At 40.1% G+C, this 18,958-nt stretch overlaps 1 protein-coding gene across 1 annotated transcript; it reads right to left on the reverse strand.

Moving 5' to 3' along the window:
- Nucleotides 1-7,191: 7,191 nt before the first annotated feature.
- LOC146656099 (cationic amino acid transporter 2-like) lies at nt 7,192-18,742 on the reverse strand. The gene is made up of 12 exons (XM_085428985.1): nt 18,732-18,742; nt 18,238-18,602; nt 17,668-17,823; nt 17,400-17,565; nt 16,058-16,188; nt 14,547-14,769; nt 13,440-13,576; nt 11,339-11,441; nt 8,336-8,460; nt 7,970-8,136; nt 7,462-7,570; nt 7,192-7,313 (listed from the first exon to the last, which is right to left on the reverse strand). The coding sequence occupies exons 1-12, from the start codon at nt 18,740-18,742 to the stop codon at nt 7,192-7,194; spliced, it is 1,815 nt and encodes a 604-aa protein (XP_085285111.1).
- Nucleotides 18,743-18,958: the final 216 nt, after the last annotated feature.

An 18,958-nucleotide genomic window follows, 5' to 3' on the forward strand; every position in this document is an offset into this window, starting at 1 on the left:
CAGGCCAAAAAGACTTTTTGCCTTGCTTTAATGGAAATGTACTTTCACTTATAAAACCAAAGGACCATGCTCTAAGGTACCTCTTTAGAATAAAGCACAAAATGGTAGGCTTTTATTTATTATACTGAGAAATAAGGTTGTGAAAGAGCTCAGAAAGGCCATGGCAGAATTTATTATTCATGTCAACTGCAAAGCAAAAGGGAAATGCTTAAGAAGTTTGTCAGAATTAACAGGGAAAAACAATTCAATTTATAAATCCATAGAACTAAATACATGCTGGAGATATGGGCTAGACTGGTGATCTGGCATGCTGGGCACTTTTCATTTTTGGGCCAATGGGCCGGCCTGAAGGGTTGCTGCGCATTCGTTTATTTTCATAACTGAAGCTGCACTGCCCAGTCAGATCTCTTAACGGGAGTGGGCCCTCCATTACCTCATGCAGCTTGTAGAAAAAGTGTGCAGAATTAAAACTGTGCAGAAAAGTACTGGAATCAGTACTCATCACCAGGCAGAATACTTGGTTTAATGTGTTTTGCATGTTTATTTTGTTGATTTTAGTGGTTTAGGTTTTCTGCTTGTTTTATTTCATTTTTTCTTTGTATAAAAAATTGATTGGTATGTTTACCCTGCTAGATTTAATTATTGAATAATTTGGCTTTCTGAGTAGCATGACAAAAGGCTGCAAGAACTAACTAGGACATTTTGGTGGCTGTAATTTGGAGCTTCAGGCCTGAAATACAAGTAACATAAGAGAGACGAGCACAATGGACACCAGAAAGACACCAGAGCGGTATGCCAGAGGATCAGCTGTGCTGCCATGGCTGCCGACTAGAAAAAGAGGTCCAAAGCTTCAGCCAGCTCTTGATTAACCTGTTCTGTCTACTTGCACTGCAACTAGTGTCAGGACAACAAGAGTTGCAAAGGGCCATTCCAGATAATTGGAATACTTTTAAAATATTTTTTCCTAAGGTTGGGTTTGAACGCATTCAACTGTTTTTGTTGGTTTTTGTCGCTTCTTTTTTATTTGAAGGTACTTCTGTTTTAATTGGTTATTCTTTTATTTACTGTGGGGTAAATGAAATACATTTTTTCCTAAAACATACCAAAAATCAGGCTGCACTCACACTAGTCACAGATATTTAATCTGTTACAATGACTTTGATGTGTTTTTATTGGACCTGCAATGCCCGTGTTTCATAACCGTGTTGTTTTGTACAGACTGTAGAAACATGGACAAACTAGTCCATGTTTCTACTTCACTACGGAGGTTGAAAAATATAAAAGCTTACCAGCCTGAAAGTGACATTAATAGGACTGGTGTCCACTCATTTTCTCCCTCTGCTGAAGAGATGATCCACATGTCTTTATTAAGGATTTCAGCAATTCTGAAGTCAAATTAATTAGCAATAATCCTGAAGACTGGCTACAGCAACGTCCAATTTGGTGACAGAGCCAATGCACAACAAATTACATAGACTTCACTTGTATTTTAATCACATGAATATGGATAATTATCTTCCTTTGTGCAGCACTTTTATAACTAAAGTAAAAAAGAAAAAAAACTCCCTTCACTCAAGAAACCCCCCCACCCCCCACGACTATAGCAAGCACACTTTTATAAAACTGTGTTTAATAGATGTTTCCATTACATTTTTTGTGTGTTCAAAACATATGTATTAGCAAAGTTATGGTATATTATGGGAAACAGAATACATGTTTCCCATAATAGTACAAACACAATCGTACAAACACAATCGTACAAAAAAGTGGTACAAAACATGTTGTTTTGTACCACTTTCCAGTCATCCCGATAAGTGACATGGCTGCAAAGGAAGCATTAAGGAATTTAAGCAGATGTTATTATGGTGGCCATGCTGGTGTGTCTGGGTCACTTCCCTCAATTAGAGAGTTACAAGTGGACTACTCAACCATAAGCCTGGTTTTACACTTGTTTAATCCAGCAAAAAGGAGATAACTAATACTAAATACACAAACTAGTCTGACCACAGTGTGTTCGATCCACAAAAACATATATGCTGTAATGTACTCACACGTTTTCTTACTGACCACTCAAAGCAAGGCTGGACTGGGACAAAAAATCGGCCCGGGCATTTTGACTAGAGACCGGCCCACCAGGATAAAGATTGAAAATGTGACGTCATTCAGGGGTAAAACCGCAAAGGATTCTGGGAACTTGTGGCAAGAGGTACTAGCGCACGCAGGCTTTCAATTGAACTCAGTTACACAGCGATTAAAAAGAAACACAAAAAATGGCAAGAAGCTGTTGTATTATTAACTGCAACAGCCGGTCGCATGACAGCCACGGGAAGCCGATCGTTTTTTTTTTATCGGATTACGTCGTTGAAGAGAAATTTTTTTAAGCCATGTTTCCGAAGTAAGAGCCGACGACGGATGGTCTGGATATACCAAATATAACGTCCCAGAACACTCCAGCTCACATGTTAGTCTGCTCCAAGCATTCCCACAAAGGTCAGAGTTTTTTAGTCGTTAATGCGTCATTTTTCTTAACATAATTGGTGATATAGGTTACAAGCAAGTTTGGCGCTGAACAGAAATTGTCGCGCTATGATCCTTTGTTTATTGTGCATAAATAGTGAATTGTCCTGACACAATATTGCGTTTCACTCCTGTTATTACCATGGTACATTGACAAAAACATATACTTTTATTCACAGGATAAAACAGTTGTTTTGTATCACTAATTGTCCAGTACGATTACAGCATACAGTATTATTGTCACTGCTACATTTCTGTGATGAACCAGAAATTATTTCCACTACTAATTAATTACCGTTGAGCTCAAAGGTTACATTAATAAACTGTTAACGAATGTGTATTTATGACGACGATTTGTGAGACTGGTAAACTTACCTTTGTTCGTACGATGGTCTTTCGTTCTACACGGTGCGTTTCAAGGTCCTGTACCCATCCGTCGGTAAACTGTACCTGGGCTTGTTGCAGTGACCTGAAGTTACTAAACTTCATGAGTGTGTGCACTCACTCCAAGAACCGTATGATTATAAATCTGAGCGTGGTGAAAGTTGGGCAGCACGCTAACGTCTTTTGTCCCTCTGCGTGCTCGTAAGGGTAACCCTTTCACACCTTTGATTTTTTTCCTCGTATCTTTTCTTTGTCTTTTCGTCGAGTCTGTCTTTGTACGGACCGGCATTGTTCTCCTTTTGTTTTGTACATACCTTTTTTGTGCGGCAAAGAAAAAACAAGAATTTATTGGAATCGAAGAATGAACGTTTTGCGGTGCTGCAAATGCTTGCATTTGATGCGGTACTTGGATTGTTTTGCCACGAGTTCCCGGCATGCAATGCGCGAAAATCACGTGATTGCTAAACAAGGGGGCGGGTGCATTCAGCCTCCTCGGCTGTAATTGGTCCAGCCCAGAGTCGATCATGACCAATTGGCCAATCCAACACCTTTCATTATATATACCCTTCCTAAAAAAAAACTAAAAAAAAACATCGGCCCATAAAAACAAAAAATCGCCAGCGGCCCACCGGGCAAATGCCCGGTATGCCCGATGGCCAGTCCAGCTATGACTCAAAGTACTAGTTACATTTACCCATACATTCATTCATACTGTGCACTGTAAACCAAATCTGCCAGTCTGTACATGTAAATGTGCTGATTTGAGCTGCCCTCAAAAACAGAGTGTTCCTCTCTGCTGCCATTTTCAACCAACTGTGTCAAAAACATGAATGCATTTCCCTTCCATGATAAAGCAATGCCCTCTACAGGAAAAGCAACAGTACCTCATCCTTCTCTCTGTCCTTCTACTTACAATCCGCTTAGATTTTACACACACACCTCCGATTTAGATGAATAGAGCCATCATTGCAGCAGAAAACCTTTTTTTAAATTGCAAATTAGTAGTTTGTGGCCTCAAAAACATTGAGTTACAACAGTGTCCAATATAGTCAATGTTAATCCTGTTCACATCTTTTAAAGATTGCTTCATTTGCCAACTACCAAGTTACTTCAAGTATTACAGGAGATGTTAGTCCTAGCAAATGAGCCTGCATACATTTAAATCACCATGCGTTGGCTGTTATTTTCATTAGAGTCTACAATAAAACAGTATCCCCATGATGAGTAGCCAGAGTCCGTCCATTCCTCCTGTAATACTCCTGCAGTAATTCCAGGCTGACTGCAGCCACAGAGATGACACCTTAACCCGAGAAGTGACTTGGTAATACAGACAAGACATCATTTGCTTCGAGGCTTTTACCTTGAAGGAAAGAAAACATATTTTGAAAATAACCCTTCACTCTAGTTTCTGCCTCTAAGTGGTAAATGTAAGACCTTTATACGAGTCTCGAGATGGAAATGATTTGCAAAACACATGCTGTTTCTGCTTTCAAATGATGTACTTGAAGTTACAGAGCACCTTAATGGTTTTCGGGAAATGCCACTTTTGTGTTGGAGTGCTGTGAAATGTGTACGCGCTTCTTGTTAAAGGATAACCTTCTCTCCTCGCTCCTGCGCATTAGAGGAAAAATGTGTGTTGCCTATAGCTGTGTCGGCACATCGGGGGAATGTCGCACGCATGTGTGTGTGAGAGTCTGCTCTGATAGCGTGTCAGACTGAATTAGCCTCCGTTTGGCGTGAGCCTGGCACACACTGCTGCCTGCCCTCTGCCCACCACCCCACATATGTGGCCCAGATTAGAATTAATAACCAGCACTGCCAATCATGCTTTAATCACAATAGCTTTGCATTTAGGGGGCAGTGGGAGGTCACAGACATCTGGGCTTTAGGATGGCCAATCTGGAGCAGCTAATAAGGCAAGTTTGCACAAGTGTGTGTGTCGGTGCTCCCCTGATGGACTCATTTTGAGTGTTGGTGGTGGCAGCTGCTCAGGTGAGCCCCAGAGACTGACAGGAGGACTGCAGGGTGTTTTAAAGTGCAGAACCAAAAAAAACAACAACACACCAGCTGGAAAATATAAGACAGATTAGTGTATAAACTTTATGTTTTTGTCTATCTGAATGGATCAGTATTATGAGTAATATGTGGACCAATGACAGGACATCAGTTAGCGCAAAAGACCAGCATTGTTATTAGCAGCCAGTAATATTATGTACATACAGCATTCTCAAGTCCAAATGTCATGGGAGGTATTTCACTTCCAACATTATTTAATTGACCTTTCCTAGATGACGGTCCTTCGGACGGAGGATAGCATCTGGGAGCAGACAGGTAATCTGTACAGATGGAAGGATTTAGAACACTTAAGGCCCATCAGAGGCCAAGAAGTTTCTTCAAAACGGCTTCTTGAAAAAGCACTACATACCATAGACTGTATGTAAAGATTGTTGTAGCCCCTATGGCACAACCCTCTATTTTCAGACTCGGACTTCAAAGCCTTAGTGACAGAGTTTTGACCAGTATTATGGAGTTGTGGAGTAAGTAGATGAGATTTAGATTAGTGGGTGCAGTGCAAGTTATCAGGTAATCCTGATATCAGCAAGCTGAATTCATAAACTGTATGGAGAGCAAAAAAATGCTATGCCAACTCCACTCAGTGGTCAATGGTGGAAGAACTCCTGAAAACAAAGTGAATATCGGGGCCAGTTGCATAAATTCATGAGCCAAGCTTCGTGTAACAGTCGGTGAATATTTTAATTTGGATGTACAGTTTTGACATTTTCATTTTACTGTATTGAAGTTTTGTTTGATGCTTGAAAAGTTCTGTGGTGGATGGATAACAAAAGATCACTGTTCATCACCCATTTCCACTAAACAGATGGCACAGGTTTGCTCACTTCACTGTTATTTTGTATTAATGACACAGAGACCATCTCCCAACCTGGTAACACAAATCAACTCTTTACCCGGTAGGTTTAAATGTTTTGTTTGTTTTAAAAAATAAAAATAAAAATAAAAATAAAAATCGTGAACAGTGCAATAAAAGTGATTCACGGTTAGTCACGAACATACCACCAATGTTTCACCTCAATAAACAGCTATAGAGCAGTATAAGAAGGAATGTGTGGCTCTAAAGCCATTTACAGATTCTTTGTAAGAAAACTGAAGAACGTCATGAAGAACTTCACATGTATAAATCTGACTTTTTCTGAATACCATAGACCTGCCATCAGCTGCACACTTTTGACCACATTCATGTGACTTCATGACGTTTGTGTATGAAGGGACGATATGTGTGCATAATAAAAGGGCCTCATAGATTGCTCAGTCTCAGGCTACACTAATATGGGTCATAACTAATAACTGGTTGTGCCACCACTGCCACCAACTTCAATTAAGTATTTGTAATAACTAAGAGCTACAAATGAGAGAGAGAGGGAATATTATTATAATAATAATAATAATAATAATAATAATAATAATAAATTGTACAGCGCTTTGAAAAGCGCTGTACAATTCCACTATTCATTCACACACTGGTGGAATGAATAGTGAAGAAAATTATGTCATGAATGAATGAAAAGCAGTTTGGTCTTTGGAGTATTCAAGGTGTCCCAAAGTTTTCCACTCGAAATTTGATTAGTCTAGCACCGTGAGTGCACAGAACACGTCGTCATTTTAATTTGGCTCAAAGAAAAACCTTGCAGAACGTCTTGAGAGCATTTTTGATATTCCCCCCCCACACCCTCAATACAATTACTGCCATTGTAAATAAAAGGTAAGGTGTACTTTATTTTAATCAGCCATTATGGTACCAAGTGCTGAGGAAATGAAGTGTTTCAGGTTCTTCTGCACTCCCACAGTGACAAAATAAAAATACAGATTAATAGTAATTAAGTATAACCTAACGGGAAACCATAATTTCTTCACTTGAACCAAGTTTATTTAGGTACATTTAGTTTACTTTTTTATTTTTATTTTTTTAAACAAATTTACTCCCCCCCCCCCCAACTTCAGAAACATACATCAATATTTAAAAAGTGAAATATTAACTCAGAAATACTAACATTAAACAACAATAGCCAAGATTGCATAACACAGATTGACTGATCAAACCAAAACATAGAACTGCAACATTTGTTGCCATGGTAATATTTAGTTCAGGCAGTTGTTAGCTAAACATTATGCATCAAAGGACACATACCAGCTTTATGTTAGTCAGGGTAAAATTCCAAAATAGGATTTTAAGGTGATTTCTTGATCATCTTAAATATGCTGTGGAACACAGCATCAAGCAGCACAATCCACAACATTACTGCTTATGTTATTGCTACTAAGCTGATCATGAGCTTCTTGGAGTCTTTGTTTCTGGACACTATGACGAACTCCATAGCCAAAGTATACGATCAGACCTTAGAAAAGGGGATAGCATGCCATGAACTTACTGTCTTTATTCCTTAATACATCTATATGCTCTCTACAATGATGCAAACCTGGAAGAATAAAAGCATTTGATAGCAATCCTAGTTACCTGAAATGGCTGAAAATGCACGCTCTTACCAATTGCCATCCAAACAGCATAGCTGACCCAGGTTTCTCCTTCCAGTTGAACCATCAAGTAGGTATTAATGAAGACACTTAAAACTGGAATTACAGGTACACAGGGAACCTGCAGAAGGATATGAACCCATGACTGATTTATGCATGTCATTTTGACTTTAGAAGTTACACTTTTTCATTGTTTTTCCTAAGTAAAAAGGCCAAGTGTTTTCTTTTTCAAGCAGGGACAGACAGTACCAGTACTCTCCTTACTATTCCTTCTTTTTGGAGTTTAACAAGAAGAAGAAAAAAAATGTCAGCCAGCATTTGCCCACTGGTTGCCCTCCCTTTAGTAAACATGCCGTACATTTATTTGCTATAAACTTTCTGTGCCCTGCAACAGACCCTTAGTGAGGCCCAGCAACTGACCCCCAAATAAGCTGTATTCAATGAAAATCAATAGAAGCAGACTTTCAAGAAGCATGAAATCCTACATTTGGAACCAAGCGCCCAACACCATCTGCTTTACCATGAAAGAAGCTTTAGTCCTGCTCTGTGGCTGCCTCCAGATGATAACAACGGCAAGGACCAATGTCAGCACGAGGACAGAGACGAGGAGCACGCTCCATAGTTCCCGTCTGCTGAGTGAGTACAAGGCCTCAGACAGGAGCACGGTTAAAACGATTACCAGGAACACTGGGGAGAGGTCGGAGCTGTCAGAAAACATAATACTAGGATTTTGTTTCATTTCTGCATTCTTAATAGCAAAAATTATTTTTAATGAATAGTGTTAGCAGTATCTGCTCAAGATACAAAGTATCAAAGTGAAGCAGCTGTCAGGAGCCTCAGCAAATCAGGTGGGGTGTGTGTGGCGGGGTGATAAAGGATGACTCACAGATAATGATGGTGAGAATGGTGACATTTTTAGAGGTGCGGTGGGTAGCTCGAAATGGAGGCCTGAGCACATCCTTTATTGAGAATGGCTCCAGTCTGAGGACAAAACCAGCATTATCTTTGTACCTGAAACAAACAAACAAAAACAGTCAGGCTTACATCTAATCTGGAACTCTTGTTTGACCAAGTCATTTGCAGTAGAACATACACATGCCAAATGTTTAAAACAGACATTTTACCTTTTCATGAAAAAAAAAAAAAAAAAAAAAGGCTTATTTTGAATTTGATAGCAGCAACACCTCAAGATTCGGGACAATGCCCTGTTTACAACGGTACACAGTTGTAAACAGAGCATTTGGGAAAACACCTGGGAATTATAGATAACAGTTGCTTGACTTTTGGAAGAGGAACATGGTCACATTCTTCTTGTATTTTTAATGTCAAAGTTGACTGCATGGTGGGCATTTCAGCACACTAGTACTATGAATCTGTGTTGTTGCAATAGCTGCAGTTAAGCATCATCTTGATTAAAAAAAAAAAACAACATCTTGCTGAAAAGCATGTGTCGTGCTCAAAAAAAAAAAAAAAAAAAAAGCTGTACATACACTCATGAGTAGGGATGGGTACCGGTGTCCGGTGCCATGATGGCACCGGTTCTGACATAAACTGTAGTAACCAGACCGAAAAGCAGCGCACATTTCGGTGCTTTATTTTGGTGCTTTTTTTTCCTGAGCTGTGATACACTTTAGATTCTAGCCTTCTAAGTTTCCGAGGATAGTAGGCGGGTCCAGGTACGTATGTTCTTTTAGAGCAGAGCTACAGATTAAAAATGCCCAAGGTGAAGTGTTCAAAAGTCTGGCTTTACTTCACAGCAAAATATGCAAACTCAGCAGCCTGCAACAAGTGCTTTAAGCTGATACTGTGATCTGGGGCCTGGATCTCCTCCATACCTGCTTCATACCCTGGAGGACGGGGCTGTGGCTCCCCACACTCCCTAGCAGATCGTTACATGGAGAAACCTTTGGAATACAAGCATGCTGATCCACACAGGTGTACACACGGGTGTTCACAGACACCTTTCTTGGCTGCTGCCTCAAAGCACATTGTGCGCTGTCTATCTTGCGTGCTGCACAATATCGTTTATTATCTAGTACCTACTGATATCTACTGCTAGCTAGTTTATTGTGATGGTGCCTTTTTTTTTATTATGTTGCTCTTTGTTGTTTGCTTTCTCTTCTGTTTTTTTTCTCTCCATACAGGTGACCCAGGTGTTTTGTTTGTTTTTCTTTTTTTCCTCTTTCTTCCCCCCTTCTCACCGTCTCTTCTCCCCTTTGGTTTTCTCTCTCCCTCTCTTTCTTTCATTCTTTCTCCCTGTCCTATCCCCCAGTCATGTCTGTCCCGTTTGTAGCAACTGAAAATAAAATAAATTCATAATTATAATAAAGGTCAATCAAATGGACCAATATGGCAAGGCCATGATGATCCACTTGGTAAAATAAATCCACTTGGCATCTTTCTTGGCCTTAAGACAACAATTCTGATGGCTAAAGATCCAAACGGGACGCAAAAAAAAAAAAAAAAAAAAAAAAGTGATACTGTGCAAAGGAGGCAACACCTCGAATCTGATGAAACACCTGGCGACGCATAGCGTTTTTTTTTTAAAAGCCGAGAAATGCGCCGTATTTGATGGCAGCAGCTGTTCTTCTCTGCGTGAGTAGCTTAATGTTGTTCGTGTGTAATTTACGTTGAGTAGGCTAACCACGTTATTACATTAATGCATTTAAGGTGAACTAGCAAACATCATCATAGCTACATGCGGCTGTCTTCTTGTTTGATGGCAGATACTCCCTTCACCCTGGCCACAAAGGCTAAAATGACCAAAGAAAAAGTGGAAAACAGTTAAACATGAGAGGTTTTTGGACAAAGTTTGTGTTTTTTTTTTTCCATTGATTAAGCACTGCTTCCAGCTAAGAGTGATACCATATATGCCCCATAGCTGCAGAAAAGGCTAACATTGTTATCTTTTTACAAAAAAAAAAAAAAAAAACAAAAAACAGCTGAACATGAGGTTTTTGGACCAATTTTGTGTTCTCCATTCTTTAAGCACCGGTTTGAGCACCGTTTCAGCACCGGCACCGTTTCAAAAGTACCGATTTGGCACCGGTATCGGATAAAACCTAAACGATACCCATCCCTACTCATGAGTGTATCTTGTTAATCTGGGGTTATATATCAGTTACTTTCAACGGCTCTCTCTTCAGGATAGAATGATTGTACAACATGCATATATAATCAAATGATTGGGATGAATAAAATACCATAAACCATTAAATATCAGTGTATACATTTTATAGGTTATCTGTGTTTTAATGTGATTAAAATAAAGGTGTATTAGATTTGCAAATCATTAGTACCATGAAGTTCTGCCTAAAGTTTGTGAGCTCACATAAATTAATTTGTATATATGTACTTAGCATTTTGTCCCAATGCTATTTTGCACCAAGTTTAAAGTTTGCATTGTATAAATGCTGTAAATGTTCTTCCAGTGATGTAGGATACATCATCTATTAACTAAACTCAAGACGATAAGTCAAAACAGTAGTTGATCCATTCTAAAGATATTGGACAGGATGGGCTTTGGGTGCTCGAAGCATAAAAGCACTATCCATCCATTCACCCATTTGCTTCCGCTTATCCTTTTCAGGGTCACGGGGGATGCTGGAACCTATCCCAGCTGTCATAGGGCGAGAGGCGGGGTACACCCTGGACAGGTCGCCAGTCTGTCGCAGGGCTAACACACAGGGACAGACAACCATTCGCACTCTCATTCACACCTATGGGCAATTTTGATTTTTCAGTTAACCTGGGGATAAAAGCACTATGCATGTACAAATTGATTTGCAATCTTTATTCTACTGGCTAGTTTGTTTTGGTTTTTTTTACAAGAATATATTGTTTTTTAGTGAACAGTAGCATATGTTAATTTGTTAGGCTGAGTACTAACCTTAATATAAGAAGGCATACTGCAACAAGAGTGTATGCAAAAATGGTCCCAATAGAGCTCATGTCCACCAGTGCCTTGAGGTCAAATAAAAGGACCATGAAAGCTGCAAAAAGAGCAACACACACCCAACTACAGATGACACAAAAGTCTACAATTTAACACTTATCAAAAATGTTTAGACACATATATCAATCACCTGGATCACCTGCTGAGAAAGAAAAAAGAAAACAAGCAGAAGAGAACAAGAGTAATAGAATAAACAGCATCACAATGATATATGGGAATATGACAGTAAATACTAAATATTAAACATTATTGTGCAGCACATAAGATCAACAGAACACAGTGTGCTTTGAGGTAGGAGCCAAAAAGGGTGTAGTTTGTGGGTGTGATCACCCGTGTGTACACCTGTGAGCGTGGACGCACTTGTTTTTTTTTTTTTAAAGGTTCCTTCATGTAATGATCTGCTAGAGGGTGTGGGGGGGCCACAGCCCCATCCTCCAGGGCATGAAGCAGGTATGGAGGAGATCAAAACTCCAGACATCCAGAGGCCCCCAGAACACAAGAGACCAAGGAAGACCAACAGAGGGGCAGCCGCGCCACTGTCCCAGTAAGAGCTGAGGAGAGTCCCAGATGAGAGCTCACTCAGCAGCCGCGGAGCAGAAGCCAGGGGCAGTTGCAGTGACGCACCCGTGAGCTCCGCCGGCAGCCAGCCGCGCCTGAGTGACCGAGCCCCAGGCCGAGAGGCCGTGGGCACCCCACCTCCGAAGGGGCCCAAGCGAGCCCCAGGCTCCAGGCCCCGATAAGCGGCCGCCAAGGAGTGAGCCGGTGTGTACCTGGACGCCCATCCCCGGACACAAAGAACCACCAACGCACCGATGTCTGAGGGAGTCCGCCACTGGCAGGGGAAGTGGTGATGGGGGGAGATAGGCCTCCAAACCTTGGAGGGCCTGAGATGTCCCCAGAGAGGTGGCGTCTGATACCCAACCTGACATATAGACACAGACATACAGGCACACACAGATACAAACATCCATTCCCACCCTCATGCTCTCATATGCACTTACTCCACACTCAACCAACGTGGAGACAGACATAAAGAGACGCTGTACACACGATCACACTCCCCAAGCGTACTCTACGAACCGGGTCTAGGTACCCTTGCCCCTGGAGGGGGGAACTGCACCCAGACCCAGGTGGTGTTACCCTTTTCCCTGTGGTGGGGGGAGGCAGACCGTCCCGACTCCGCAGCAGCAGGGAGGCCCCACATTCCAGACCGCAGTCGGACGGCCAACTCCAGGTGATTGATATATGCATTTTTTTTTAGCTGCCCATTCTGTTGGTTTTTGTTTTTTGCCCTTCTCCCCCGTCCCTCTTCTCAGCTGTTTCTCTTTCCCTCTTTCTTTCTCCCCTTCTTTCCTCCAGTCAAGTCTGTCCCGTATTCAGTAAGTGAAAATAAAATAAATAATAAAAGGTGAATCAAATGGACCATTACGGCAAGGCTGGGATGGTCAATTTGGTAAAGTAAATCCGTTGGGCATCTTTCTTCGCCTTTAGACAACAATTCTGATGGCAAAAGAGCCAAACGGGACAGGCAAAAAAAAAAAAAAAAAAAAAAAAAAAAAAAAAAAAAAATGTTTAGACACTAATTTGCTTTGACATTTTGTCAAGGAGCAACAGAAAGACCCTGTGTGCAGAACTAGAGGCATCAATGACAACTACAACATTAAATAAGATAAAGCCTCAAACGAATAAAGCAGAAGAGGGTGTAAAGCAGCTTTACAAATTCAGAAAAAGTGAGAAGGTAACAGAAAATCTATGTTAGTCCCAAAAGTTTGATTCTGTCCATCTGGACGTAACGTTTTCAGTGGGAGATTTATTTACCTGGACAATTGAGCATGCATCAAGACACTATGTTAGATTTACTGGTTGGAACCATTTGAATGCTTATGTCAGTAGCCTCCACCTACAAAATAATTCCAGTTTTGGGTGTTGACATATTGTTGCCCCTCTGCTGCACCTGTTTTTGATTTTGTGAACACCAAAAAAGTTGAAATTGGTTAATAACCTATTTGCTAGGGGTTAAAAAGAGCTGCCTTACCAGCCACAGCTCCTGAGGACAATGTAGCCAAGACAGGACTTTGCCTGGAACTCATGTAGCTGAGTGGCTTGAAGAGCAGGCCGTCTCTGGCCATGGCATACAGCACCCGTGGCATTGGCAACATCACTCCCAGCAAACTGTGAATGACGTATCAACTGCATTTTAAACGTGAAATTACAGGTACAGCAAGTTGCACATCACAGACTTCACAGATGAGCCATAACTACAACAAAGAATGAGATGTAGTTTTATATGCCGTTTATTTGGCTTTGGTAGCACAAACACATACAGGATAGACAAGCAAAGCCACTTATAACAAGAGCTGAACTATGATTTCTGACAATAAGGAGAGCTTCTTTCTACCATTCTTTTTACTTTGTTGCCTATAAGATGGTTAGTACTGGACTCTGGATATTTTCCATCATCATGTTGTACTGAGGTTGAATTATTTTCATTTTTGACAACTAATAAGCCAAATAATGGCTTATTAGATTATGTTCATGGAGCTGCAGCCTTAAGCAGTCTGCTATTCCTCTGGTAACTCCAGTCATTGAAATTGACTTCGCAGGTAGTTGTGGCATTTGTGCATGTGAATGAATTAACATGCATCTCGTTCGACAACTTCTCCAGTTTCTGTGATTTAAATTCTAGTATTTAAACAGTCCATTACTTAGCTCTATTTATCATGTGTGTGTGTGGAACTTGGCATACTATGTATTTAGTTTCACATACGATATATACTACACCAAATCTCTGTATAGCTTACAAGGCAATATATTAATCATGATTAGTACTAGTCAGCCTGAGCAAATGGGGTCAAGTATTCCACTGCTTTGAAGTTATTACAGGCTACATCATCACAGATTGCCCTTGCTGCTTTTAGAAAAATGGTCAAATTTCAACACCCCCTGATGCCAGTGAGGGGCAAAGAACCTTTTTTTTTTTCTTCTTCAGGTAAATCAGGCAATTGTGCACGACAATTTAACAAAAAGAAAGAAAAGATTTCTGTAGCACTAAAGTAAATTTAAGCATGCAGTTTTAACAATTGTGTAAATGAATTTAGCAATTGGAACTGACTCAGTGTTTTACAGGTGTACAAATCATTACCTTGTTGACAGTGCACAAAGGGATCCTACAGCAACAGCATACTTTGCAGGCTCCCAGCCAATGTACTCAAAGGCCACAGGTAATGGACTGTGAGCGTCAAGCAGATAGTAGGGCATCATAAGTGTCAGGGAAGCCGACACGCCAAAAAAAGCCACGAAGCAAATAAGCAGGGATACCACAATCCCAAGAGGTATGGCTTTCTGTGGGTTCTGCACCTCCTCTCCTAGAAAAGCAGATGAATTAGACGTACACTTCCTGATTCAGCAAACAATCTAATAATGAAATGATCTACACACAGATGAGCCAAAACAATCAAATAAACAGACCAACAGATTATTTTGCAACAAAAGCACAAACACTATACTGACAAAAGTACTGAGTCACTTGCACATTACACCTACAGGAAATTTATGACATCCTATTCTAGGCCTACAGGCATTAATATAGAGTTGGTCTCCTAAAACGGCGCCGCAACAGAGAAGGGCCTTTTCCAAACTGTTCCCACAAAGACTTCCCTTCCCTGGAACTAAGCGCCTGGGCCAAACACAGACAGTCTTATAGCTTTATCCAACCTCCAAAGCTTAAGAGTTAGTACAATGGAGGCAACATTCTCCTGGCAGTCATCAAAACTAGATTTGTCCACGAGATTTCCAGATAGCAAAGTGTGTGGAGTGATTTTTATTATAATTTTATTTTATTATTCTTGTTGCATGTTGAAGCTCTACTTGGAAGCTTGTTAAGATCCAACCATGCAAAATACGATTTTTTGCCATCTTTCAAGTGGTCTTAAACTTTTGCTAGGGATTTGTATTTATTTATTTTTTTCAATATACATGTGTACACACACACACACACACACACACACACACACACACACGATAGCTATGTTTTGATAACCATCTCTCTATCGTAGTTCTATCTGAGATAGGATTTACGATCATCTCACAAATATCATCAAAGCACAGCTTTCTCCCCGTTTGTCTCCCATAGGGAACCATTTTAAAACAGCTCATAGAGTAAAAAGTAGGGTGTCGTCACACTGCAACCACATCACTATTATTAACTCTACAAACATGCAAATTGAGTATTCTGTAGTCCGGAAGTTGCTTCTGCTCACAGTGAATTTTCCCAACACAACATAGTTTTCTCTTGGAAAGCATTTATTTCAGAACTTAAAGGCTGTTTTCTTTCCTTTGCTTCAACAACATATATCCTGATATTTTCTGAAAATTCACCAGGTAGAAGAATAGGCATACTCAGAATTTACTCAGAAATTTCCTGCCAATTTGTAGCTAAGTTACTGTGGTTGTACTTTGCAATGCCACTTACATTTGAATGTGGAATATCCTGGATGGAAGAAATTTCACAAACTAAACTGAATAATTAAGAGATGTGACCCGGTACTTTTGTCCACATAGTGCATTACAGACTGGAATATAATAAACAACCTCACAGGGCAAAATGTTTGTGGCCAGATGAAAGGTAACAAAGTTAATCCTACTCAAGAGTACCAGTAGCAACAATGCAGTCAAATCCAAAGAAAGCATAGAAACAGGTTGCTGCCCCGGCCAAAGTTCCATCAAAACCAAAGGGGAAAAAGCCGCCAACACCAAAGTCAACAGTTTCATTCGGCTCAAGTTTCCTGCACAAAAGCAACAGTAGTTTCATGACATGATATCACAATGGAAATATCCACATTAATGATGTACATACTATCAGACAAATTGGTTTTCTGCTTGTATAAAAGTTATACATATGACTGAGCAATTTGAGAAATCTTAAATATACCATGAAACTATAAAGAGCACAAAGAGGGGGAAAAAAGTTGTGAATGAAATAAATCGGATTGTCTATTTAGATCAAGTCTCCTCACCATTTGGGATAAGCATTCTCACGTGGTGGCAGGCAGCTATGAATATACAGTACTGTGTAAAAGTCTCCATTACCCCATTCAAGCTACCTCTTCTTACTAAGCTCTTTAGATCTCCATTACCCCTCATTTCTTTATACTTTGCTCCCAAAGTAAGACTGGGCATCTTGTTTTTGTTTAAAGAAATAGTTCTCCTGTCTTCTTGAAGGTCTTTCAAAGTTTTTCTTTGGACACTGGTTGCTTTTTCAATAATTCCTGTCTATTCCTCGTACCTGACTATCTTCAGAGTTTTGTTGATCACTTAACACCAACCTATGAATCATCCAAGTGTGCAAAGGGCATGCAAGGAATGAACCAGAGCCAATGTTAAACTCCAGCATGCCAAAAATAAATACACAATAGAGGAAACTGGAGAACTTGAGAAACAAGGAAGAATTGGCAAGCCTAAACTATCAAACAAATTTAATATTGAACAAATATTTTATTTTAAGGGAAAAATGCTAACCATCTAACTAAGCCTATGAGAAAAGTGTGTAGTAATTAGTCTAGCAAGAGTTCCAAGAGTTTTGAAAAAAATATTCTGTGGACTAACAAGATAGAAGTTACAAAATGTGTGGCATGACATTAAATCAGGCAGTTCATGCTTGGAAACCCTGTGTGAAGGCTGAATTAAGTTCTGCAAAGGAAAGTCGGCTGAAATTCTTCCACAGATCAAGACAGATCACCGGTTATTGTAAAAACTTGATTGTAGTACATATTGTCCCTGTTATCTTTCTCTAATATCAAAATTTGTTTGATGATCTGAAACATGCTGGTGTGACAAACATGAAACCACTAAGGGGGTAAATACTTTTTCACAGTACTGTGTCCAGCATAGTAAAAATTTTCAAATATAAACTGAAACCTAAAACTGACTTTTGCAGTACACGAAAAAAAAAAAATCTATCAGAATGTGAATGAAAATTAGCATAAATAAAACTTACATAATTTCCCAAGTTGCATTTAGAACTGTCTTTTTACTGATGTGCCAGTTTTTGAGATCTCCTTTTATAAAGCCAGAAGTGATGATAAAAATCAACACAGTCACATTTACTGCTGTAAAAACAGTATTCACAATTGCAGACTCCTTCAGACCATATGCAAGCACCCCTGAAAACAGAGGGAAAGATATAAACAGATGTACTTTACCTTTAAGAATGTTTTTCCATCTATGATACAAATAATACTTCATGTCAAAATTGCAAATGTCACCAGCAAGCAACATAATCAGCGCAGCAGCAAAGAAGTCTGGGTATTCAGCCAAGCCAGGTGAGTCCATTGGTGTGTGTTCCCCTAGATGCTTAGCCATAACATTGTGTATCAGGTCATCAAATGCTCCAGTCCAGGCTTTGGCTATACTAGATGTTTCTAAGGAGAAGTTCAAAAAACAAGGCATGGAAGATAACTCCATTAATTGTTATTGTAGGGTCTTTACCAATATAAAAGGCCTCAATGTGACTGTTGTGATTTGACACTATACAAATAAAACTGAATAAAATCAGCTTTTACAAAACATTTGAGACTAAGGGTCATCTTGTGTAAAGAAGTAAATATCAAATTTTTTATATTAAATATGATCAAACTCCCTACAAATAGAATCAAATAAAAATAAATAAGTTCAGGCAGTGTCAGCTTTAACATTTGTCTGTTTTTTCACACTTTCTACCATAAACTACTGCAAAAACTGGATTTGATGCACAACTACATCACTTGGCATACTGCATTTATGTATTTTGTCAAATACATGGTAAAGATGTATAGTGCCCCCTGAATTCCACTTACCAATGAGATAGGACAGCAGCAGATTCCAGCCAGTCACAAATGCCCACACTTCTCCTATAGTCACATAGCTGTAAAGGTAGGCCGAGCCCATCTTTGGCACACGAGCACCAAGCTCAGCGTAGCACAATCCTGCAAAGACTGAAGCCACTGCAGCAACCAGGAAAGAGATGACGATACTAGGACCAGCCACTTCCCTCGCCACCTCCCCTGAGAGCACGTAAACCCCTGCTCCAAGCGTGCCGCCAACACCCAGGCCAATCAGATCCAGGCTGGTCAAGCATCGGCAGAAGTTGGACTGCTCACCTGCTGGCTCCAAAGGCTTCTTACGGGCCAGGGAACAGATGAACGCTAACACAGAACGTATTCTGAAATCAGTAGTACTGTGATTTAACAAAACAACCAACACCAGTCAAGGATTCAAGTATTATGTGGCCTCTCTGTGCCTGACTTTTTCTGGCTTGAAGTTATAATGAAAAGGCCAAAACAAACATTACCTGCTACTCATTTCACAGGTGCTTAGATCTGTTTCTGCTGTGTGGACTAGAAGAGGGGAGAAGAAAAAAAATCTCTTCTCTTTCCAGCTAACAGCCCTGCAGACTGCTGCAGCGGCACACCTGACATCAATTCAGCTAATCAGCATGAGGATGTTCAGGCCTCCTGTCTCACTGCTTCTATCAATGAATTGTCAACAGTATGAGGTATATATGCTGCATGTGATGGA

The sequence above is a fragment of the Rhamphochromis longiceps genome, linkage group LG13, assembly GCF_057381845.1.
Source record: "Rhamphochromis longiceps isolate RC_006_pf linkage group LG13, R_longiceps_female_GT1.1, whole genome shotgun sequence".
Classification (NCBI taxonomy): domain Eukaryota; kingdom Metazoa; phylum Chordata; class Actinopteri; order Cichliformes; family Cichlidae; genus Rhamphochromis; species Rhamphochromis longiceps.

Bases quoted from the DNA above. Each gene is read 5' to 3' on its own strand.
- LOC146656099 (XM_085428985.1), bottom strand. The intron at 8,137-8,335 runs GTGAGTCATCCT...ACCTCTCCCCAG, and splicing joins CATTCTCACCATCATTATCT to TGTTCCTGGTAATCGTTTTA. The intron at 7,314-7,461 runs GTAAGAGCGTGC...CCCTTTTCTAAG, and splicing joins TGCTGTTTGGATGGCAATTG to GTCTGATCGTATACTTTGGC.